General features: G+C 40.2%; 2 protein-coding genes across 22 annotated transcripts in view; one reads left to right on the forward strand and one right to left on the reverse strand.

The window, feature by feature from the left end:
* Positions 1-27,064, reverse strand: part of SRPK2 (SRSF protein kinase 2) — a 292,913-nt gene that overhangs the window by 182,679 nt on the left and 83,170 nt on the right. The window lies entirely within an intron of this gene.
* On the forward strand, positions 10,952-11,693 carry LOC100936330 (RWD domain-containing protein 4-like). The gene is given in 2 exon segments (XM_054560602.2): positions 10,952-11,171; positions 11,174-11,693. Coding segments are annotated over 2 exon segments (567 nt in total). The 5' UTR covers positions 10,952-10,973; the 3' UTR covers positions 11,543-11,693.

The following is a 27,064-nucleotide window of genomic DNA, read 5'->3' on the forward strand; positions in this document are numbered from 1 at the left end:
TGAAATACTGCAAGAATTACCAAACTAACACAGAGACACAGGCTCTTGGGAAAAAAAAAATGGCACAGATTTGCAAGATGTAGAGTTGTCACAAACTTTCAATTTGTATTAAAAAAAAAAAAAAAAACAGCCTGGACAACATGGTGCAAGCCTGTTTCTACAAAAACAAACGAACAAAAAATATATATAAAAAGTTAGCCAGGCATGGTGGCACACACCTGTGGTCCCAGCTACTAGCCAGGAGGCTGAGGTAGGAGGATCACTTGAGCCCAGGAGGCGGAGTTTGCAGTGAGCGGAGATTGCACCACTGCACTCAGGTGTGGACGACAGAGCAAGACCTTGTCTCAAAAAAACAAACAAAAACAAAAACCATAATATTAGCAAAGTGCAACAAAATGAAGTATAGGTCGGGCCACATCTGTAAGTCCACCATTTTGGGAGGCTGAGGTGGAAGGATCATTTGAGGCCAGGAGATCCAGACCAGCTTGGGTAACACAGGCAGACTCTGTCTCAACAAAATTTAGCCAAATGTGGTGGCACACGTCTATACTACCAGCTATGAAATATAGGATGACTTTGCCAAATGAAGAAATGAGGACTGGGACCATTCTAAACAGAAAAATGGCACATCCAAAGCTACAGAGAACCCATCATGTGCACCATCTGAGTGGTTTTGGTGGCTGGCAGGACTTAAGTCGGTACTGGTAAGAAATGAAGCCAGAGATGATGGCAGGGGCCTGTTCCCAGAGCACTTTCTGGGCCATACAAAGATATGTCACTTTTAAGTAGGGCAGAAATAAAATGAGGTATGCCTGTACTTGCCAATGTATTTTCACTCATCTAAAGTACCCAACTTTTTCCTTATTCTAAAGCCTAACGCTGTCTGACATTTGGAATGAGACTACTTTCTTTAAAGATAGAGGGAAGGCCAGGCACAGTGGCTCACACCTGTAATCCCAGCACTTTGTGAGGCCGAGGCAGGTGGATCACTTGAGTTCAGGAGTTTGAGACCAGCCTAGCCAATATGGTGAAACCCCATCTCCACTAAAAACACAAAAAATTAACCGGGCATGGTGGCACACGCCTGTAGTCCCAGCTACTCGGTAAGCTGAGGCACAAGAATTGTTTGAACCCAGGGGGCAGAGTTTGCACTGAGCCAAGATCGCACCACTGCACTCCAGCCTGGGAAACAGAACGAGATTTTTTTTCGGGGGGAGGGGGTCTCAAATAAATAAAATAAAGGCAGAGAAAATAAAAAACATATAGAAAGTAAAGCGAGAGGAAAAATTAACAGCATGGAATATAAAGAAAAAATATCTCTACTTGTGGTAGCATTCCATTTCTCAAGTTAGGGATTGACTATTTTATTATTCTTTATGCTTACAATTTCCTGTATTAAATACATTTAAAAATTCACAATTTTCATATATTTTAACCAGAAGAGTAACTGAAAGATGTGCCAAAGCAAAATGGAATGCTGTTTATCCCAAAATGATGGCATAGTCACCTCCTAGTTTTTCCGTTGCTCTCACATGTTCCCTTCTATATTTCCTTCTCTGAAATACAGATGAGCCTCAGCTACCAACACTTCAAGGAATCAGTGATTCTTGACAGTCATATGTTCATGAGTTGAAAGGTTACCTATCTTAACTTTATTTAAGCCATCCTAAATTGAAATATTCATGTCTGGTTAAAAAGTAAACTAGGCTGGGTGTGGTGGCTCACACCTGTAATCCCAGCACTTTGGGAGGCCGAGGCGGGCCGATCATCTGAGGTCAGGAGTTCGAGACCAGCCTGGCCAACATGGCAAAACCCCATCTCTACAAAATATACAAAAATTAGCTGGGTGTGGCGGCATATGCCTGTAATCCCAGCTACTCAGGAGGCTGAGGCAAGAGAATCACTTAAACCTGGGAGGCAGAAGTTGCAGTGAGCTGTGCCACTACACTACAGCCTGGGCGACAGAGTGAGACTCTGTCAAAAAAAAAAAAAAAAAAAAAAAACTGAGCATAATATAAAGTTTCTTGGCTAACTCCAGGCTTTTCCTTATTGGCACTACTCAGATATTCTCAGAGCCTCTGAATCGCACCTGAAGATCTGCTACTTCTGCACCAATGGTGCCATATTGGGACAGTGCTTTTTGCTTGCTATTGTTTTTCTGTTTTATTCCTTACAGACAGACTATTGCCTTATGTTGCCATCTGTGTACCCTTCTAATTGGCTGATTTGATCCTGTTGAGAAAACTATAAATGGTAGTTTCCCACACTGTTCATAAAGTTTTCCTTAAACCATCTATGGCATTTGAATGTTTATGAGTTCTACATCAGGTTCTTATAAAGACAGATCTACTCCTGCTCTCTCTCGAGGGTTCCATTGCCACAGTACATCTGCTTCTGTTTGAGCATCTCCTTGATTCTTTCCCAAGTGATTAGCTCTACAACTGTAGCTTCCAAGTGGAACATAACAGTATGCCAGGCTTGGCCAGGCGTGGTGGCTCACGCCTGTAATCCCAACACTTTGGGAAGCCAAGGGGGAGGAGGGGAGGGGGACGCGGATCACCTCAGGTCAGGAGTTCGAGACCAGCTTGGCAAACATGGCGAAACCCCATCTCTACTAAAAATACAAAAATTGGCCGGGCGCGGTGGTGGATGCCTGTAATCCCAGCTACTCAAGAGGCTGAGGCAAGATAACTGCTTGAACCAGGGAGGTGGAGGTTGTAGTGATGGCACCACTGCATTCCAGCCTGGGCGATAAGAGTGAAACTCCGTCTCAAAAAAAAAAAAAAAAAAATGTATGCCAAGTAGGCCAGGCTCCTTTATAGGATGGTGACAACACTAACTGTTGCTTTGTATTATGGTGACAACCACCACCCTAGAATTTGGCAAGATGTTACATATCTTCATCCTCATAAAATCACTATTAGGTAGATACAAATATCATTTCCTTTTTTGTGGGGGGGGTGGGAGAAAGAGTCTTTGCAACCTTCCCCCTCCACCCCCAACCCCGCCCCGGGTTTCTAGTGATTTTCATACCTCAGTCTCCTGAGTAGCTGGGACTACAGGAATCCGCCATTACACTCGGCTGATTTTTGTATTTTTAGTAGAGACGGGTTTTCACCATGTTGGCCAGGCTGGTCTCGAACTCCTGACCTCAGGTGATCTACCCACCTCGGCCTCCCAAAGGGATGGGATTATAGGTGTGAGCCACCATGCCATTTTAGAGGTAAGAAAAGGAGGTGAAACCCTACAAGATAAGATATGTCTAATGTTACCTAACTAAGTAAGTAACAGACCCAGAACTTGGCCCCAGGTCTTTCACTACAAGTCAATGCTTTTAGTATCTACAATGCTATCCCCATTGAACTGACCTAATCTCTTAGAAATTCAAATTCCTGAGGCAAGGAAAGCATTATCCCAGTTTATCTTTTCCAGCCAGGCTACACCATCCACAAGGATGCTGGACTATCTGTGAAATGCCTGCACCGCGGTCAGGGGGCACACCTAATCCAATCCCTCAGAGTGATACAACATACAACATAGCCAAATCCCAAAGGGCTGCCAGTGGGCATCTCTAGTCCATACCTGTACCCATGTGCCCCTAGTTCCTGACAACCAGAAGGGTTAAGAGAATGCCTGGCATAATCAGGCCCAATCCCCGAAGTTCAATGAATGGAAATGAGAAAAAGAAGTTCCGCAGTTTGGATAAAAGTTTTTTTTATCCAGTTTCACAGCACCCCCTGCAAATTTCTCTTGCAGCTCTACTCAGTATTCAACATTTTGTATTCAAATGTTAGGTACCTATTATTTACCAGCACTGTATTTAGCAAGGTACGAATCCAATAAAATTTTGTCGAGTTCCCTAAACCGTCTCATCAGAGGTTTTGGTGAAAAAAAATTCACCGTAACTGTTTGTTCCTTTAAAGGCTACCATCCCTTGTGAGGTTTGAAACAAAGGGAAAGCTATGCCTGTATCTTTCTTTTTTGTTGTTGTTGTTGTTTTTTTGTTTCTGTTTTTTTTGAAATGGAGTCTCTGTGTTCAGGCTAGAGTGCTGTGGCGCAATCTCAGCTCACTGCAACCTCCGCCTCCCAGGTTCGAGCAATTCTCCTGCTCAGCCTCTCAAGTAACTGGGATTATAGACGCGCGCCACCACGCCTGGCTAATTTTTGTATTTTTAGTAGAGACAGGATTTCACCATGTTGGCCAGACTGGTCACGAGCTCCTGACCTCAACCGATCTGCCCACCTCGGTCTCCCCAAAGGGCTGGAATTATAGGTGTGAGCTACCACACCCAACCCTTAGTCATTTTCTAATCCTGTTTTTCTATGGCTGATGCCCAGAATCTTCTCTAATAATATGTCTTTTGGCAAATATTAGTTTTCTTTTAAAAATATAAAATAGGCCAGGCGTGGTGGCTCACACCTTCTAATCCCAGCACTTTGGGAAAGCGAGGCAGGTGGATCACCTGAGGTCAGGAGTTCAAGACCAGCTTGGCCAACATGGCAAAACCCTGTCTCTACTAAAAACAAAAAAAATCAGCCGGGTGTGGTGGCATGCGCCTGTAGTCCCAGCTACTCAGGAGGCTGAGGCACGAGAATCGTTTGAACCCAGGAGGCAGAGGTTTCGGTGAGCCAAATTGCGCCACTGTGCCCCAGCCTGGGTGACAGAGCGACACTCTGTCTCAAAAAAAAAAAAAAAAAATTGAATGAAAATATTTTATTAAAATGTAATATTTAATCTATCTTTACATATTTATATATCGTTTTAATATATTTTAATGTTTGTTTTGTTATAAATTCATATAAATTTATATATTATATAATTTTTATGTAAATTAATATTTCATACTAATTACATGAATAACACTATCTTGGATGTGTTAAACTAAATGCATTATAAAATTACATACACATACAATGGAGTATTATTCAGCCACTAAAAGGAATGAAGTATGACACATGCTACAAGACGGATGGACCTTGAAAACATTATTCTAAGTAAAGTATTGTTTAACTCTGCTTATATCTGGTAGCGAGAATAAGCAAATTTCATTGACAAAAAGTAGAACAGTAGTTACCAGAGACCAGGAAGGGAAAATGGGGAGTTGCTGTTTAATGGGTACAGAGTTTCTGTTTGAAATGAAAAATTTCTAAAAACAGCGGTCACGGTCACAAAACAATATGAATGTACTTAATGCAACTGAACTGCACACTTTAAAAATGTGGTTAAGATGGTTTTATATGGTATACATTTTACAATTTGAAAGTACACTAGTGTCTCACACATATTTCTCTTGGATAACACTAGACACACAGGGTTCAGGTTCCACAATGAAAGATACTGAGGATTAAGAATGGCTACAAAAGTCACCTCAAATTCTCAGTATACAGGATATAAACACTGCTAGCAAATGAGTTCATGGTTTCTTGAAGTACTTCTAATGAATACTACCCAATTCAACCCCATAAGGAGAAAAGTGTGGGGTTAAATTGGGTTGCTAATAAATGGCTTGCTATCATCAAGCTTAAAATATGGACCTTATTTTTTCCTACTAAAGAATGGCTCTGAAGAGTACAAGAATACTTTGTGCAATCTCACAGCTGTTTCCATAAACTATTCCACAAGTGCTTTTCAACAGGCATCTTCAAAATACTCTTCACAAAGACAATGAGCTTTGTGCTAAGAGTACTTTTTTCTATAAAAGACACACAATTTTACAAAAGTAATAGCATACACAGAAGCAAGAAAGCGGATGTTCTTTTGATTTCTAGTATTCAGTCCTCTTAATTTACGAACTTTTCCGAATCTTGGCCTTCCTAGGCTCCTAACTTAGGAGATAAATAGTTTTGACTCATATTTCTTAAGGCAATGAAATAGTTTTGAGCCTCTGAACACAAAAGGAAAAAAATGTAACAAATTATTTCCAGTTAGTGTATATGATTTAAAAAAAAAAAGTCTTTAGAAAAAAGATTCCAAATGCATCAAGCATATTTCCTAAAATTCAAATATATAATTAAGTATAACTTAGAGGAATTACAGTGAAACAGGAGAGGAAAGAAAATATGATGGAAGTCCACTGGCTTTACAAGAACTAAGGAAATCTGATTTCAGGAAGCCAAAGGAGAGATGGCATCATAGCCATTCCTGTATTTAAATATTTGAGGAAGGCTTATGAGGCTATTAACTGACACAGAAGAAAAACACTAATACAGAGCTTACTATGTGCCAGGTACTGTTGTGCGAGCTTACTACTTATTAGCTCATTTAATCCACACAAACCCTCCATGGAGTAGACATTGTCATTATCAACCCTCTTTTACAGAAGAGAAAACTAAAGCAGAGAGGTTAAATAGCTTGGCCCAAGGTCATACAGCTAGCAAATGGTAAAGCTGGAAAACAAATCCAGGCACTCTGGCTCCAGAGGCCACTATACATACTGCCTCTCATAATATTTACAGCAGGTTCAGAATAATGTGTGGTGGGGTTTTAAGTCTCATAAACTAATTACAAACTAGACACTAAGAATACTTAGTGAACTCCCCTCACCCACCTACTGGGCAATACTCTAGGGAACTGTCAATAACAACTCACAGGTATGATAAAATTCTCAAACTGAAATAAACATGGGCCAATTTTATTAGGTTGGTGCAAAAGAAACTGCATTTTTTGCGATTACTTTTGGAATATAAAGTAAAAACAAGCTGTTAGAAACAGCAAACCAATTGCCAATCAAAGACCTTTAGTTTTACATGGTGTTCAATAAATACACTGAATGAAGTGACACAGACACAGATCTGTGGTCCATAAATCACAGTGATCACAAGTGCTGGAAACACAGGTAGAATACAGCTATCACATTTTCACTATAAACTGTACTTAATGTTACCTTATTGAACATTTGTATATTTTTCAAAACACATTGGCTTTCCCTGATATGGTGGCCATCTGGCCCCTCAGATGTGTCAACATCCTACAGCCCACCTCCTTGGGTGTTCACTCCTATAAAAGATAAGGCACACCGTTTACCATTTTAGACATACAGAAGGTCCATGCTACAATTACCTAAAACGTCTTCAGAGATTATCACAATCTGGCAAGTTCTCTTCCCCAAACCTACAAAGCTCTATCAAGCTTTAACAATTAACAAAATCTTTGTTACATCAATTACTTTTGTTTTATTTTCCTTTTTAATTAAGCTGTAATTTTTTTTTTTTTTTTTTTTGAGACGGAGTCTTACTCTGTCACCCAGGCTGGAGTGCAGTGGCACCATCTCAGCTCACTGCAACCTCCACCTCCTGGGTTCAAGCAGTTCTCCTGCCTCAGTCTCCCAAGCAGCTGGAATTACAGGCATGCGCCACTATGCCCAGCTAATTTTTGTATTTTTAGTAGAGACGGGGTTTCACCATGTTGGCCAAGCTGGTCTCGAACTCCTGACCTCATGATCCGCCCACCTCAGCCTCCCAAAATGCTGGGATTACAGGCGTGAGCCACCACGCCTGGCCTGTAATTTTTATATACAGTAATATTCATCTTTTTCATGTTCAGTTGTGTAAGTTTTGACACAGTTATGTAACCACTACCACAATCAAAATATAGAAGAGTTCCATCACCCAAAAAATTCCCCACTGCCACACTACAGCCAACTCCTCTCCCACCTCTACCTCTTGGCAACTACTGATGTGTTTCCCAGAGTCTGTATGCTTTTGAGTCTAGCTTCTTTCACTTAACATAATGTCTTTAAAGATGCATCCACTTGCTGCATGTATTAGTAGTTCTTTTTTTTTTTAACTGATGAGTAGTATTCCATTGTTATGGATGTATCAGAGTTTGTTTATCCATTCACCAATTAGGGAAATTTGAAAAGCCCACATTTTTCTTAACTGTTAAAAAAAAAATGCTGCTACAAGCAGTTACATATAGGTTTTTTTTCTGAACCTAAGTTTCTGTTTCACTTAGGTAAATACCCAGGAGTAGGTCATATAGTATCTGACTCTAAGAAACTGCTAAATTGTGAGATGACTGCTTGAGACCAGGAGTCTGAGGCCAGCCTGGGCAACACAGCAAGACCATACCTCTTACAAAAAGGAAAAGCAAACAAAAGTATCAAATAAAAAGGCCCCATAGGATAGCATGGCTCAGATTATACTGCAACCCCCTGCCTAAAATAGTTCATCCCCATCCCTCCTCAGCTGATGCCTCACGTTGGCAGTAGGAGACAGCAGAGGCACAGGGCCCACTCCAACAGAGCCCACCTCCCGCTGTAAGAAGGACTTCACGCAGCCCTGCATCACAATGCCAGCAAGAGAACCTGTGACAGCAGTCTTTCCAGGGAGACAATGGAGGCCAACGCCTCATACTCTGTTCAGCTCAGTTAGTACACAGTGAACCCAGTTATCCATCATCACCCAAACCCTCTCCTACATCCCACTTTCACCACCATGAATGCCCTCTACCTTCCACCAGCCTCCGAAGACCCTCCCCCATCCATACCCACTGAAACGTTAAGATCTGCCATGTCTCCAGAAGGGCTGCTCCTTGCCCTAACAGGACTGGCTGCCCAGTGGGCACTCTTCCTCCTGTTGGAACTGAGAATGAGCCTCTGTTTCTCTACAGTCCTGTGTTCTGCATGGCCTGGATGGAGGTGGGGCCACACAGTCTCACCATCCCAATATGAAGACTGGCAAGTTATCTTCCTAAACCTGCAAAGCTCTATCAAGCTTTGAAAGTTAAAATCTTTGCTACGTCACTACTTTTGTTTTCATTTTTTATTATGAGTGGAGTCAGGTGGGAGAGCCTGATACTTCTAAGTAAAGAATCTACCTTAAGGCTTCTTTCTGATATGCTTTATCTTCTCATTTTTTAAGGCCTATCAAAAATAATCTGAACCTAAAAACACACTAAATATAACACATATATTTCTAGCTAAGGAAAATTAGCAAAAGAAACATTAAGAAATTAAATATATTCATCTTTTAGTCTGTTGTATCACAGACACTGGAGAGATATGATGGTCCCATCACCTCACAAGAAGCATAACTCATTTTGACACAATCTTTAGAATGTAATGGGATGAGGCCTGGTGCTGTGGCTCACACCTGTAATCTCAGCACTTTGGGAGGCTATGGCAGGCAGACCATCTGAGGTCAGGAGCTCTAGACCAGCCTGGTTAACATGGTGAAATCCCATCTCTACCAAAAAATATAAAAATTAGCCAGGTGTGGTGGAGGGTGCCTGTAATCCCACCTACCTGGGAGGCTAAGGCAGAAGAATCACTTGAACCCAGGCGGCATAAGTTGCAGTGAGCCGAGATCACGCCACTGCACTCTAGCCTGGGTGACAGAGAGAGACTCCGTCTCAAAAAAGAACACAAAACAAACAATACATAGATCTAAAATATTTCTAAAATAAAAATCATTCCTTCCAGTCACAAGCATATGAAGTGCCCATCAAAAATTAAATATAATAAATATTTAACAGAAATTCGTTATGCTTCAACTTAATTCAAATGTACAAATTAATTTTTAAAATATAGTATTAGCAATAATTGGCCGGGCATGGTGGCGTGCATCTGTAGGCCCCGCTACTCAGGAGGGTGAGACAGGAGAATTGCTTGAACCCGGGAGGCAGAGGCTACCGTGAGCCAAGATCACGCCACCGCACTCCAGACTGGGCAAGAGAGAGCGAGATGCCGTTTCAAAAAAAAAAAAAAAAAAGGGTATATATATATATATATATATATTTAGAACACTATGTGCACATAGAAAACTTGTGTGACTTGTATAGTTATACATCTGACATCATGGCTGGGATATACTAATATTTCAACACAAACACAAATGTGACTATAAAACAAAACTGATTTTCTGCCATGACTTATGGAAACAAAAGAATAGCCATAGGAGGAATGTATTGTAATATTTTCATTTGTACTGCAACCAATTTCAAGGCCAAAATACAACTAATAGAAATTAATGCATATCTAAGCTTCATGTCAGTATAAAATTAAAAATGACCTGAGTACAACCTACAGAATGGGAGAAAATTTTTGCAATCTATCCATCTGACAAAGGGCTAATATCCAGAATCTACAAAGACCTTAAACAAATTTACAAGAAAAAATCAAACAACCACATCAAAAAGTGGGCAAGGGATATGAACAGACACTTCTCAAAAGAAGACATTTATGCAGCTAGCAGACACATGAAAAAATGCTCATCATCACTAGTCATCAGAGAAATGCAAATCAAAACCACAATGAGATACCATCTCACACCAGTTAGAATGGCGATCATTAAAATATCAAGAAACAACAGGTGCTGGAGATGATGTGGAGAAAACAGGAACACTTTTACACTGTTGGTGGGACTGCAAACTAGTTCAACCATCGTGGAAGACAGTGTGGCGATTCCTCAAGGATCTAGAACTAGAAATACCATTTGACCCAGCAATCCCATTACTGGGTATATACCCAAAGGATTATAAATCATGCCACTATATAGATACATGCACATGTATGTTTACTGCAGCATTATTCACAATAGCAAAGACTTGGAACCAACCCAAATGTCCATCAATGATAGACTGGATTAAGAAAATGTGCCACATGGCTGGGCGCGGTGGCTCACGCCTGTAATCCCAGCACTTTGGGAGGCCGAGGCAGGCGGATCACGAGGTCAGGAGATCAAGACCATCCTGGCTAACACGTGAAATCCCGTCTCTACTAAAAATACCAAAAAAAAAAAAAAAAAAAAAAAAAAAAAGCCGCGGCTCTGGCTCCGAGCCCACAGCCCACCGCTGGCGGCTGGGCGCTGCCGAGGCCAGGGGCACACACGATTGGCATCTGCCAGTGCCAAGACTGTGCCGCCCCCACAACTGAGGCACCAAAGGGGGACGCCGGGCCTCTGGGCCACTGCCCTCGCTTTGTCTTCGTTGTTGCGAACGCCATCCACTCAGGAGGCGCCCTGCAACCGGCGTGATGAGTGCCAACGAGGACCAGGAGATGGAACTAGAAGCATTATGCTCTATTTATGAAGGAGATGAAAGTTTCCGGGAATTAAGTCCAGTTTCTTTTCAATATAGGATAGGTGAAAATGGTGATCCCAAAGCCTTCTTAATAGAGATTTCCTGGACAGAAACATATCCCCAAACACCTCCAATTCTATCTATGAATGCTTTTTTTTTAACAACACCATATCATCAGCTGTAAAGCAGAGTATATTAGCCAAGCTACAGGAAGCAGTAGAAGCTAATCTTGGAACCGCTACGACCTATACATTGTTTGAATATGCCAAAGACAATAAAGAGCAGTTCATGGAGAATCACAATCCCATTAATTCCACAACATCGATAAGCAATATCATCTCAATTGAAACTCCTAATACAGCCCCATCAAGTGAGAAAAAAGACAAAAAAGAACAACTTTCAAAAGCCCAGAAGCGTAAGCTGGCAGACAAAACAGATCACAAAGGAGAACTTCCTCGAGGCTGGAAATGGGTTGATGTTGTGAAGCATTTAAGCAAAACTGGCTCTAAGGATGATGAGTAGCACTTGGAATTTGAGACAAGGAAAGAGCATTCTTTAAAAAGTAAAACTGGGTTCAAAATCTTTCATTATTATTTTCTGGTATTGAGGTGGCTTTTTATAAAACAATTTTTGTATGTTTCTTACATTAAAAAGGTTGTAAGTTGAAAGTTCATGAAGAGATCCGGTTGTATTAAATTATTTTCACAAACTTGCCTTAATAAAAGGTGAAAATGTTACAGTTTAGTATACTTTATGAAGCCTCTTGAGCTTTGTAAATGAACAGGCATGTGGAATAAGAATCAGTGTTAATTTATATGATCTTATCCTGGTGGATGGGCTGTCTTCTTAAAGGAGTATGAAGCCCTTTTCAAACTATCATCCCAGTGGAGCCGAGTACTCACTGAACAGTTACTCCATAGTGCAATCCATATTAACAGGCTTCTTATCTTAAAGTCTCCATCTCTTCTTTTGCTTAATTACTGAACCGTAAATTGCTTCAGAGAAATTTAAATGCTGGTATTTGAACTTTATACATGATACTTTTTCTAGTTTCTTTTAATTTTTGAAAGGTGAACTGCTTCCCTTTAATAAATTAATATCTATTTATACTTTTCTCTTGATTTGGGTCAAGATGTTTGATCGTGAGTGCTTTGAGTGATACGTGGAACAGGAGAATATAAAAACAAATCTGCCAAATACACTAGAAAGTATTTTAGTAAGAAATGCTGGCCCTTCCTTAAAACATTTCTCTTGCATATACCAGGATGGGAGTAAAAGATGCCTTAATATTTAATTTTGGTATTGTTGAAGACATTGATTTTAATAAAATCCTACTTATCTGCAAAAAAAAAAAAATTAGCCAGGCATGGTGGCAGGTGCCTGTAGTCCCAGCTACTTGGGAGGCTGAGGCAGGAGAATGGCATGAACCCAGGAGGTGGAGCCTGCAGCAAGCCGAGTTTGCGCCACTGCACTCCAGCCTGGGCGACAGAACAAGACTCCGTCTCCAAAAAAAAAAAAAAAAAGAAAATGTGGCACATATACACCGTGGAATACTATGCAGCCATAAAAAAGGATGTCCCTTGTAGGGACATGGATAAAGCTGGAAACCACCATTCTGAGCAAACTATTGCAAGGACAGAAAACCAAACACCGCATGTTCTCACTCATAGGTGGGAACTGAACAATGAGAACACTTGGACACAGGGCGGGGAACATCACACACCAGGGCCTGTTGTGGGGTGGGGAGCTGGGGGAGGGACAGCATTAGGAGAAATACCTAATGTAAATGATGAGTTAATGGGTGCAGCAAACTATATGTATATATGGCACATATATACATATGTAACAAACCTGCACGTTGTGCACATGTACCCTAGAACTTAAAGTATAATAAAAAAAAATGACCTGAATAAAAAGTAATTAACATTTAATTTGGGGTGGCATTAAATCCACAAGTGAGATTTATGGAAATAAAAGGGAAGAGCTCTTAATTTTCATATTCCTATATGAAAATTAATTCATATTACTAAAAGAAAATTAAGGAAGTTATGGCTGATGTCCATCCTGGCAGCATTATACACTGAAAAAAATCCCAGAAAACTGGGATTTGAATCTTGACTCTTTAGTATCTCCGATCCCTTAAATCAAGTCTCATCTTTCATAAACCTGTTTCTTCATCTATAAAATGATGTCAAAGCAATAACTCAATTCATACAGTTTAATGGTTACATAGTAAAAAAACAAAACACACAAATATGTGGCAGAGGGTCAAACTAACTATGTGAAAAGCTAGTGAAAACGTTTGGAAGAAATTTTCACCAAGTGATAAAGAGCAGTTACAACCTGTTCACTGTTTTGGATCTTTTGTTAACAGCTGAAAAGAACAGAAATATTTTGAGAAAATCAGTAGAGTTGACTACAGAAGTTTTCATTATGACCTGAAAACATGAAATTTGCAATGGTATACTTTGCTGTACTACAAACCCAAGAAAACATCCATCTCAAAATCACAAGTGAGGACAATGTTAACTTGTTTATTTGATGTCAATGGCACTGCTAATGTAGCACAAGACCAAGAGTCAATTGGACCCATTGTTCAAGACTGCTGAATGTTAACAAGGAGTTAACTGTGGCTTAGAAACTAGTTTCATCATCCTATTTTGGCTCACAGTCCTTGAGTCAAAAACAATAAACCAAAAGCTCTAACAACCCAGATTGCCTATCCAGGTTATTCACCAAACTCGGCACTTAATGACTTTTCGCTGGTTCCAAAAATTGATTCTAACATCAAAGGATAAAGATTTATGACCAATGAACATATTCAAATCCTAAAGCAGACCTTGGGGTACAATGGCGGCATTGTTGGGGTAAGTACACTACACACCATTTGGAAGCCAGATTCATTTCAATTTGAAACTAGTAACTGTATTTATAAATAAGTCTCAGACCATAAACCACAGAAAGTGCACAGCAGTGCCACCTTAAATCCTTTTTGGAACAAGGCGGGCTATGCATGTATGCATACTAAAGTAAACAGAGTTGTCTTGCCCAAAGACTTGCCCTGATTTTGTCTTAACTGTTCATTTCCCATTAGACAGTATCCCGAGCCTTACTTAGATGACTCAAAGAAAAACTGATAAACTGAAAAACAAAATATTTGGTCCACCTTTCCGTTTTAGTATCATGACTACAGGAATCTTGAGACAGATGATATATAGACAATCCACTGTGAGCACCGCAGGGCTGCCCTGGCCCCGGGTTACAATCACTGATTGATACATGCTGCCTACAGATGCCCTCAGACTAGGGACACCCTCTTCACTAAAAGAAAGACTAAAAGCCTTCTTAGCCTAAATATAAGTCAAAAAGCATACAGCTTTAAAACCAAACTATGACACAGCTAAAGATCCTGACCTAACAAAGATAAAAACTATCCTCTAGTCTAAACTTCAGAAGCATCTAGAACCACAGCAATAAATAACTATTATTCAAAATACTTTAGGTCAAGTTCATATTTTCATAGGTTTCCATGTTTTCTGGGATTTCTAAAATCTTGGAGACAATAGACGATGATTACTTAACAAAAATCCTGTTGCCAGCCAGGCGCTGTGGCTCATGCCTGTAATCCCAGCACTTTGGGAGACTGAGGCGGGCAGATCACCTGAAGTCAAGAATTCGAGGCCAGCCTGACCCACATAGTGAAACCCTGTCTCTACTAAAAATACAAAATTAGCCGGGTATTTTTACAGGTGGTAGGCACCTGTAATCACAGCTACTGGGGAGGCTGAGGCAGGAGAATCTCTTGAACCTCAGAGGCAGAGGTTGCAGTGAGCCAAGACTGTGCCACTGCACGATAGAGCGAGACTCTGTCACAAAAAAAAAAAATTTCTGCTGCCTACTAGTTTATTATAACAGTATACAAAAGACCAAGGAAATTGTAGAGAAATAACTTTATTTAAATGCATCTGACAGATAAATCTATGTCACTTCTTCATTCCTGTGTTACTTTAATTCTTCTGTCTAATTTTGGGGAGAGTCAGTGCTGAATTACCCAATAGGAAAAAAATGAAGCACACTGTTGGAGAGGAAAACACTCTTTCCCTACCCTCTTAGATTCAGTGGCTGGGGTCCCTGAATCTAACAGATAAAAGATTAACAGGAGGGGAAAAAAAAGCAGTTTACCTATGCATGCAATGTGCATATACAAAAGACAACTCAGTGTTAACTCAAAGGGGTGATTAAAATTTGGGTTTACACACCATCTTAACAAAGGGTGATAAAGTACGGGGAAAAGGCTAGACTGAGGAAAACAAGTTCTGGGCTTTGAGGGAGGTATAAATCATGGGAAGGTAACTAGAAATGTATAATAAATAGGGGTTCTTTAGTAAGGAACACTTTCAGAAATGTAAATGGATAGCCTGCTTTTAGACAGAAAGGTGGAGGGCAGGAAACTAAATGCCTTCAGCTTAAAACAACACCTACACTAAAAGTGGGATATTTTGGGGTGGCATGCTCTGGTCCCCTTCTACATGCTTAGAAAACCAACAAAAATGAGGTACCAAAAGAAGTAGGAGGATTTTTTTTTTAAGGCATCTGATGTAGTTTTTGAAGCTATGAGTAACAATGAGAATTTTTGCTGGACTTCTATTAGTTTGCATTTCAGTACTGTCGTTTTCCATTTTGCTAGGAAAAGAAAAGACACACCATAATCTTTTCAGTGCACTGGGCTTCTAAGAAACTTAATCAGACCCTGACGGATCATCTCTGAATACCATAGTTTCAGAATATTAACAAAAGTCATAATAACTACGAATTATTTTTGCAAAGTACGTATCACTAGAACCAAGATGTTTAAGTAGAAATTTTGAAACCTAAGAGAACACATCACTGTCATCTTCTGGTCAATACTTGAACCAGGCAAAAAAAAAAAATTTCCTTTGAAATCTCATGAAGGAAAGCAGTGAGGAGTCTTCTACCCTTGAAGCAGCAGGATGTACTCCGCCTGAACAAAGAAAAAACAGTCATGAAGAAAAAACATGTTGGCTAACTGCCGTCCTCTCGTTGGCAAGATGCCACCTTCAGTTGGAAAAGCATTTAACCGAAACATTCATTTACAAATATCTTTATCTGCAATCCATTTTAATGCTGTATACATCTCTAACTTAAGTAGAGAATAACTTTTAAAAAGAAAATGTCATAAATTTCTCAGAATTAAAAGTAAAACACTATTACAAGAACATTTTTGTAGAAGAAAACAATACAAAGGAGGAGACATGGCTAAATATGGGGGAAAAATGTTTAAACACAAACTTACAACTTGATTATAGATATGGAGACTCACACTTATGGAAAGCTGTCAAGTTATCCATGGAACTCTAGTTCTGAATAGAGAATACAATCCTTTTCCTCTTATTTTATAACTCTGGTGAAGAAAGAGACCGAATAGCAGGCAGGTGCAGCTAAACATGTCCTGGAAACACAAAGGCAGCTCAAAAGGAAGATTTAATTTAAGGGTCAGATTTTTTAATATACAAGAGCTAATGAACTACCTTGAAGGGAGACTTAATTATGACTTTTCCCAATACTGGGTGGGAGGGGAGGTAATCAAAGTAATTAATTTTTAGTGCTATTTTGGTACTCCTACTACTGAAAAATTTAGGAGTACAAATGCCATTCCATCTGCTGTGGTGGATACAAAGAGGCTTTTCTTCAAGCAAGAAAGCTTTATTATTAAAAAAGAAGAAGAAAAATTCTATGACCTTTTTAAAAGGATAAACATATGATCACCCAAAAAGAAGTATAGAGAACCAATGTGTAATAAGTAAGTGTTTTGCTCTAGAACTTAGTCTGTTAAGTTGGTGAACAGAATCATTGACCAGTAGGAGACAAAAGCCGGCTTGCACCCTCACAGCCCTTGCTGGCAGTGCCATCCATTTGTCATCTGACATGTGCTCTCTCTTATTTTTTCCAAACATTATTAAACTCTCACCTTTAAAAACACTTCTGGAGAAAAATTAACAAAGATATACCTCTACAAAATCCTGACTACGATGCCCCACAGCTGTTAAAAAATATTAGTAAATATGATTTCCTACAGAATCCAGGTAAGTTTATGTTAAAAGTGTGTAAGTGGTAAGACTGTGGGTGGGGTTTTTCCCCCCTTATTTCCACATTTTTGAATTTCCTAAGTTTAACTTTTAGTATATATTTTATAATCAGAAATAATATATGCTTTATCTTTTATAATCATCATAGTAACTTAACAGTGAAGTGGGATATACAATGGTGATGAACAGTATGAGCTTTGGTACATTACTTGGACTCAAAAGATAGCTCCTGAAATTCAAATTACTTTCTATCTCTAATTCTGGATTCCATCATGTATCTCCTAAGAGTGTGGTGAGGTTAACACAAAATAACATATGCAAAAGTGTTTTTGCAAAGTGCTTGGCATAGTGGGAGAACTTAGTAATATTAACTGATAGCTTTACTACTATAGTTATGGGTTCTTCACCCAAATATACCCCAAAATTAGCAGTTTAGTGTTAGAGTCTTTGTTGCTCCACCTGGAGGTCCTAACAGTTTACATTGTTTTCATGGAAAATTTTGCACTAAGGGGAATTTCAAAAACATGCTGGAAACAAACCTTGACCTTCTTTTGCCAACAACCAACTGTAAAACAGACTGAGTTGGCACCTGAATATTTCTTCTGCTCTCCCTTCTCTTATGCTACCTCCCAAGCATTGACAAGATTATGTTCTCTGAGCACTCTAGAAAACCCATTCTTGAGCAGGCTGGATGTGTTTACGTGCAAAAATGTTCAGGCAATTGTTATTTATAAAAATTGGAAAGCTCTGTATATTAGAACTCTTACTTAGGGCAACCAACAGGGGGAGGGGATTTCCTTAAAGAATGATGGGCATGTACTCATTTTCATATCATTGTATGGACTTTAATATAACCTTCATTCTGATGACTACCAAGAAACTATAATCCAAAATTCTTATGGTAGTACTACTTTTCCAATTGGCAAGACCACTTCTGCAGTCCTAAAGCACCCGACACCTAAAGCTTTAATGTATCACAAGGTGGAAAGTGGTTTCTGCTTATTCAACCAAAGATTCTTTTCCTATAGAGAGCTATGAGACTGTTTTACCATTTTGTCTAATTCAATCTACATAGTAGCTTATTAAGAGGATATTGTCAGCCACAGTATCACAGTTTCATAATTAATGTAAGTACTTAGATTACTTAAAACTCCACGAAAACTAAACAGGATTTCTCTCTCTGTAATCTTTCATCCTGGTTGGAGCCGTCATCATTTCTGGCCCCTACTAGGTCTCCTACCCCTCATACCTTCCTAATCCTCAACCCACACCACTGCAGAATCCTGCTTAGGGCCTTCAGTGCTGCTTCATTTCCTATGGCCCCAGTCCTTTGCTTCGGTGCGCTTGTGATCACTCTCCTATAAAAAATACAATGGTAGTTATGGACCATAATGTCTCCAAAAAAAAGTGCACACAAACTTTGCATACACTCACAAGAATACTATTTACTTAATGCTCTTAAAATTCCAAACATAAGTAACAAAACTCAATCTTTAATTTCAAAAAGGAATTAAAAACTTCTTCAGGCAAGTCTATAAATATTTGCTGAAGGTCACAAGAAAAAAAAAAGCTCATTTTACCTAAAAGAAAAAAAATACATTAAAAGTACACACAATATGTCCATTTTTCTTTAAGGAATCTACGAACTTTAGAATGATAAACTTTCCCAGTCACTAAACATTTTGTTTTATGGTAGCCTTCATCATTAAAGTATCCTAGGATAGTTATTCAGCTAAAGGCCTTGAAAATTCAATACATCAGCATTTTGTGTATATTTTAGCGTATACATGTGTATCTACACATACACATGAGTATCTGCATTAAGGCTCTATCCTTAATTAGCCATTCAGAAAGCCAGAACTGCAAAAATATTCCAGAAACCAGAACCCCATCTTTTACAAAAACACCAATCTGTGGCAAACCACCAAAAATACCCAGTGAACAACTATCATGAAAGCATGCTGACCCAGAGTGGCCAAATAGTCACATTTTTTTCAGACTATGGAAACCATAGAGACTTTCATGTAAAATATCTCCAATTTTAAAGCACTGTCAACCACATGATCACATCTACAGAAGTGATGCAGCCCACATCCACCAGTTTGCCTCCTGTGACACTATAGATCTTACTTATCCATTCTGCAGACAGATACTGGGTGCCAACCCTGGGCCACACACTCTGTTACACAAGTATAAACAAGAAGTCTCAGTTTACGTCCCTGAGGGGCTCATAAGCCAGTAGAGGAGAAAAAAATCACAGACATAACGCCAGAAGCACTGTGGTCTGCACAATGACAGAGGTAGGCAAAGGAACTCCTCACGCATGGAAGAGAAGGAGTCAGGGAAATCCTCCCTCTGGGGGTGAGATCTGATATGAGTCCTAATAGGTCTGAGCCAAACAGAAAGGAAGACACAGAGGGGCCAGGCTGCAGCAGAGAAAACATGGAACGCAAAGGTGTAAGGCTAGGGAGATGAGCCTGGGAGGTATACTGCTGAGTCTAAGACCCCATGAGATACTGGAAAGGGGAACAGCTGAACCAACTGAAGTTCAGGGAACAGGGAGAGACTGAAGACAAACACAGATAGCAGATAAAACCATGATAATGGATCATACATCAGTGCACAGAACGCAGCAAGTCTAGTAAATGCATTCAGAATTGTAATACTTCAGTAAAATGTTCTCTTTACTAAAGAAATATTAAATGTAAAAAATATGAAAAAATAGGCTGGGAGTGGTGGCTCACCTGAGCCCAGGAGTTCAAGACCAGCCTGGGCAACATGGCAAAACTCCATGTCTACCAAAAATATAAAACTTTAGCAGGGCATGGTGGCACACTCTTGTAGTTCCAGCTACTCGAGAGACTAAGGAGAGAGGATTGTTTGAGCCTAGGAGGCAGAGGTTGTAGTAAGCCAAGATCGCGCCACTGCACTCCAGCCCGGGTAACATAGTGCAATCTTGTCTCAAAATAAATAAATAAATAAATAAAATGAAAGTCACATACAAAGAATAAAATTTTGGATCACCCATAATCCTACACTACTGCTACATATTTCTTTTCCATCTAGAACTCCCCAATGACATTATTTTCCCCAATCTTTATTCTACTTATTTTTCCTTTGATCCTAGTTTTTGGCACATCTATTACAAGCCTACTCAAACCTTTTGTGGAATGAAATGGAGCATTAAAAAACTAAGTTGCGTCTCAATTTTAAAAGCCAAATCCACCCTTCTACAAATACACAATATTAACGTCAATTCCTTCAGACTTTTTACACCCTTTCCATCAGACAACCCACAATCTAGGAGGGGCTCGGTTGTGCACATAGTACAACCCTCCTTAACCGCCTTAGTTGACGAAAAACTGTAATAAAAGTAAAGAGCTGTTTTGGGCATCAAAGGACATTACCAAAAAAGTGAAAAGGCAACCTACAGAATGAAAAAAATATCTGCACATCATATATCTGATAAGGGTCAAGAGTATGTAAAGAACTCTTACAACTCACCAACAAAAAAAATAAATAACCCAATTAAATAACAAGCAAATAATTTTTTTTTTTTTTTTTTTTTTTTTTTTTTTAAGACGGAGTTTCACTCTTGTCTCCCAGACTGGAGTACAATGGCGCAATCTGGACTCACCGCAACTTCCACCTCCTGGGTTTAAGCGATTGTCCTGCCCCAGCCTTCTGAGTAACTGGGACTAGTGGCATCTGCCACCACGCCTAGCTAATTTTTTGTATTTTTAGTAGAGACAGGTTTCAGCATGTTGGCTGGGCTGATCTTGAACTCCTGACCTCAGGTGATCTGCCTGCCTAGCCCTCCCAAAGTGCTAGGATTACAGGCGTGAGCTATTGCACCTGGCCAACAAGCAAAGGATTTCAACAGTCATTTCTTTAAAGATATAAAAATGGCCAAAAACACATGAAAAGATGCTTAACATCAGTCATTAGGAGAATGCAAATAAAAACCATGAAATACCACCTCACACCCATCAGGACATCTACAAACAGAAATACAGACAATAAGTGTAGGCAAGGATGTAGAAAACTGGAACCCTTGTACATTGCTGGTGATTATGTAAAATAGCTCAGATGGTCATCATGTAAAATAGTTCTGACACTATGAAAAAGTTTGGTGGTTCCTCAAAAACTAAAGCACAAAAATTAATCTATGACCCAGCAATTACATTCCTAGGTTTATATTCAAAAGAAGGAAAACAAGAACTCAAATCTTTGTGCAGGAATGTTGGTATAGTTCTATTCATAACTAAAAGGAAGAAACAATCCAAATGCCATCAATGGGTGAGTAAACAAATTGTGGTACATATCTACAATGTAATATTATTCAGTCATAAAAGCAAGTGAACTTTGACAAACACTACAACATGGATGGACCTTGAGGACAAAAATAAATAAAAATTAAAAATAAAATTTACATGAACAAATAATTTCAAGATGAAGTACTGACACATGCTACAAAGTAGATGAACCTTGGCTGGGTGCAGTGGCTCACGCCTGTAATCCCAGCACTTTGGGAGGCCAAGGTGGGGGGGATCACAAGGTCAGGAGTTCGAGACTAGCCTGGCCAATATAGTGAAACTACGTCTCTACTAAAAATACAAAAATTAGCCGGGCATAGTGGTGCACGCCCGTAGTCCCAGCTACTTGGGAGGCTGAGACTGCAGAATCGCTTGAACCCAGGAGGCGGAGCTTGTGGTGAGCCGAGATCATGCCACTGCACTCTAGCCTAGGCAACAGAGTGAGACTCCGTCAAAAAAAAAAAAAAAAAGAAGGGGGGGCGGTAAATGAACCTTGAAAACATTATACTATGTAAACAAAGTCAGACACAAATGGTCATTAAGTACATTAAATTTCCAGAATAGGTAAATTTATTCTGTTATTCCCTACTTCTTTTGTGCCAGCATCTGGCGGACTAGTGGCCACCAGATGCTGGCACAAAGGAAGTAGGGAACAACTGCTAAGAAAGTGCTAATGGCGCAAAGGTAACTGCTAATGGATATGGAGTTTCTTTTTGGAATGATGAAAATGTTCTGGAATTAAGATAATAGTATTGATTGCACACTATGTGATATAAAAAAAAAAAAAAAGGTGAGCAACCGCTCTTTTGGAGCTGCAATGCCATATGCCATGGAATGAACTCTTTCTCCCCAAAATTCACATGTTCAAACCCCAACCTCCAATGTGACTGAATCGGAGAATGGAATTAAGGTCAGAAGTGCGGGCCCCTAATATGACAAAACTGTGGCTTGTAAGAAGAGGAAAAGAGGGATATCCACCACCATTGACAACAACATCCCTACCCCGGCCTCCACCATGGCTGGCACCCTCATCTCAGACTTCCAGCCTCCAGAACTGTGAGAGAAGTATCTTCTGTCGTTAAAGCAATATGGTCTAAAGTATTTTGTTATAGCAGCCCAAGCTGACTGACACACCACAGAAAACAGCAAAACCAAAACCAAAACCACTTGCCAAATGCTGTATTCCCACATTCAATCTCTGGTATCACATGCAGATACCAGTTTTCTTTTTCAATTAAACACAATTTTCGTTACTCCTTTTCTGCTTATTTGCCTTTCCTAGAGGAGACAGCAACAGGAAAGCTGGTGCTCCCTGGAACAGAGCACACCCACACACTTGTGGTTGTCCCCCATGGACCCTGGGACCCTACCCTTCCAGACTGCCAGCTGCTCTATTTTGTCTCTTCTGCGGCCACAGACATACCTCACTGCCCACTGTTTTTACACTCTTTTGTCAATTTTCCTTTTATATCCAGCCTGCTATTTCTATGTTGCCAACCAGGGTATTGCAGGTACAGTCGCACTTGTGCCCTAACCACAATACAACGCAGGTACAACATCTGCCTGTTGACTCTTTCTAGCACTGCTTGTGCTCAAGTCGCTCCCGTTATTGATGAGTTTAATGAGCTCTGATTCTAGAAAAAGGGAGGCAGAAAAACCCAAACAACCTCCATCCCCCCAAAAAGAAAATGCTCTGAAGACAAAAGCAGATACATGGTGGAGATGAAGAAGAAACTGTTTCAAATTACCACAAAAACAGAATCAAAAGCCCAAAGACCAAGGGACACTCTGCTCAGCCAGCAAAACCAGAAAGAAGAGTACTCTGACTAACTGATGCATATAAAAGGCCAGTTACTCAGTGTGAGTCAAGAAGCTCAAACAAGAAAAAAAAAGAGGGGAAGGGGAAGGCCAGGGAAAGGCAAACCCCATGGAACCAAGTTTTCTTTGGGTCAAAAAAAATTCCTCCCTCTGCCCACATCCGAATGCCTAGTTTCAGTGACAGGGCAGTAGAGACACCATATCACCTTTCTTCCTTGAAAGAAGAATCTTCAAATCTAAGATTTTTTAAGATTTGAAGAAAAATCTCAAGTGGTAGAGAAGCATACAATGTATTTTAGAATGCTTCAAAACACTGAAAATGTAACATTCTGATGTTCAAAGTACTAACATTTATGCTACTCCGGACAAGTCAAAACCTTGCTACAGCTATTGTCAAAAGCGTGATCATAAAAAGTGCTTTGGCCGGGCGCGGTGGCTCACACCTGTAATCCTAGCACTTTGAGAGACCAAGGTGGGAGGACTACTCGAGCCCAGGGTTCAAAATTAGCCTAAGCAACACAGCAAGACCCCATCTCTACAAAAAAAATGCCAAAAAATTACCCTGGCATGGTGGCGTGCACCTGCGGTCCCAGCTATTTGGGAGGCTGTGGTGGAAGGATCACTTGAGCCCAGGAGGCTGAGGCTGCAGTGAGCCGATATCGTGCCACTGCACAGCCTGGGTGACACGGCAAGACTCCGTCTCAAAAAAAAAAAAAAAATTTAAATTAGCCACATATGGTGGTGCATACCTGCAGTCCCAGTTACTCATGAGGCTGAGGTAGGAAATCACTTGAGCCCAGAAGTTTGAGGCTGCAGTGAGCTATGATCATGCTACTGTACTCTAGCCTGAGCAACAAAGTGAGACCTGTCCCCACTCTAAAAATAAAAAAATTGTTGTGCTGATCAGAAAGCAAATTGATTAACTCTACTCCCCACAAATCTTTAGCAAGCTTCCCTTTCTTCTAGGTACCTTGGAATAGACCGCACAATTCTATTGTGTATGCAGTCTTCGAAAGCAAGAGCTCTGAGATAAGAAAGGCTGAATCTCAGCCCTGCACCTCAGATGCAATTTTAAAGGAGCTCCTGCTGGCTGCAGATAAAATCGTATGTATCAACAAATATAATAAAACCCAAACATTCCTGAATCCATAGGTCACTTAATTCTTTTCATCTTTTTGGAAGCCAGTAAATCAACTATTTTCAATGTGCTAAGCAAAAGGAAAGAATCAAGCATGCATCCTGACTTTCCCTCACAAACTCAACCTGAAGTATACAAAGAGTTGATATGGGAATATTTATCTTTTTTGTAGAAATGAGGTCTCACTATGTTCCCCACTCTAGGCTCAAATTCCTGGCCTCAAGTGATCCTCCCACCTTGGCCTCCCCCAAGTGCTAGGATGACAGGCATGAGACACCACACTGGGCAAGAAAGTTTCTCTTTACAAAATATTCCAGAAATGAATAAATAAGGAATAATAAAATTATACTATCACCATTTGAAACAACTAATGACTTAATGAATGTAGGCAATGGTCAGTGGGCAATAACATCACAAAAGACAAGACAATCAGGCATTATATGCATGTAAGGGGAAAAAGAAGTTAGGACTTACTTTTGTCAAAAAGTAATGATTTAAAAAAAAATTTTTTTTTTTTTTTTGAAAAAATTACCGGGTGCAGTGGCTCAAGCCTGTAATCCCAGCACTTTAGGAGGCCAACATGGGCGGATTGTCTGAGCTCAGGAATTTGAGGCCAGCCAGGGCAACATGGTAAAACCCCATCTCTACCAAAATACAAAAAATTAGCAGGGTGTGGTGATGCGCACCTGTAATCCCAGCTACTCGGGCAGCTGAGGCAGGAGAATCGCTTGAACCCGGAAGGCAGAGGTTGCAGTGAGCCAAGATCACACCACTGCACTCCCGCCTGGGCAACAGAATGAGACTCCATCTCAAAAAAAAAAAAAAAAATTGGCCGGGCACAGTGGCTCACACCTGTAATCCCAGCACTTTGGGAGGCCGAGGCGGGTGGATTGCCTGAGCTCAGGAGTTTGAAACCAGCCTGGGTAACACGGTGAAACCCCATCTCTACTAAAATACAAAAAAATTAGCCAGGTGTGGCGCCGTGGACCTGTAATCCCAGTTACTTGGGAGGCTGAGGCAGGAGAATCCCTTGACCCAGGGAGGCGGAGGTTGTAGTCAACGAAGATCGTACCACTGCACTCCAGCCTGGGCAACAGAGCGAGACAGTCTCAAAAAAAAAAAAAAAAAAATGCAACAGACATGATGAACTGTTGGAGTGGCAGCGAGGTACGTTGTCAGTGGGTGTATATATCTTGAACTCCTTTTCTTATTTAAAAATAAGAAAAAGAAAAAACATTCAAATAGAAAAACAAGCAAAGTAAAAGAACTGGCAGTATACAAACGAAAAAACAAATAACTAATTAATATAAAAGGGCAAAGTCACAACTCACTTATAACCAAAAAAATGTAAATTAAAATGACATCTATTTGTTTTAACTGCATCGTCCAGGGCTCACAAAAATTCAGTAACACGTATTATGAACATATAAACTGGCAAAACCAGTTGGGCGTGGTGGTTCACACCCTTTGGGAGGCGAGGCTGGCTGGTAATTTGAGGCCAGGAGCTAGAGACCAGCCTGGCCAACACGGCGAAACCTCGTCTCTACTAAAAATATGAAAAATTAACCAGGGGTCGTAGCACATGCTTGTAATCCAAGCTACTTGGGAGGTTGAGATATGAAAATCACTTGAACCCAGGAGGCGGAGGTTACACTGAGCTGAGATCGCACCACTGCACTCCAGCCTGGACGACAGAGTAAGACCCTGTCTTGAAAAATAAACCGGCAAATCCTTCCCAAAGATTACTTGGGAAACATGTCTCAAAACATATTTTTTATTTTTTCAAGACAAAGTCTTGCTCTGTCACCCAGGCTGGAGTGCAGTGGCACAATCTCAGCTCACTGCAACCTCTGCCTCTCAAGCAATTCTGCCTCAGCCTCCTGAGTAGCTAGGACTACAGGTGTGCACCATCACGCCCGGCCAATTTTTGTATTTTTGGTAGAGACAGGGTTTCACCATGTTGGCCAGGCTGGTCTCAAACTCCTGACCTCAGGCGATCCGCCCGCCTCAGCCTCCCAAAGTGCTGGGATTGCAGGCGTTAGCCACCATGCCAGGCCCAAAACATATTTTGTAAATGCCAGCTGACATAGTAATTGGAAATCTAGAAGTTTATGTTCTAGAAAATAAACGCTCATAGGTGTACAGCACAACATTACATATAATAACAAAAGAAAAACCTGTAAACATAAATGTCCAATAATGAGAAACTGATTAAATAAATTGCTCAAATGTAGTGAAATCTCATTAATCATTCTTACAAAGAATATGTAGGAAAACAGGAAATATGCTTAGAATATATTCTTAAGCATTTAAAAGCTCACAATAAAATGGTATGGTGGGTATGTCAATTTTTCTAATAAAGAAACAATTTATGAGCTGGGTGCAGTGGCTCCTGCCTGGAATCCCAGCACTCTGGGAGGCTGAGGCAGGAAGATCACTTGAGCACCGGAGTTCAAGGCCAGCCTGCACACCGTAGGGGACCCCATCTCTATTTTTAAAAAATAAAAAACTTATAAAGGAGCCTAGAAGGATTCACACCAAAATATTATCAAAGCCCTAGACACTGAAAGTCAAGTATTTTTTCCATTTTATACTCTTCTGGAAATTTTTATTTTACTGCAAAAGACCTGAATTAATCTAACAACTGAGAAAATAAAACATCACA

This window comes from Pongo abelii, chromosome 6 (genome assembly GCF_028885655.2).
Source record: "Pongo abelii isolate AG06213 chromosome 6, NHGRI_mPonAbe1-v2.0_pri, whole genome shotgun sequence".
NCBI classification, from domain to species: Eukaryota; Metazoa; Chordata; class Mammalia; order Primates; family Hominidae; genus Pongo; species Pongo abelii.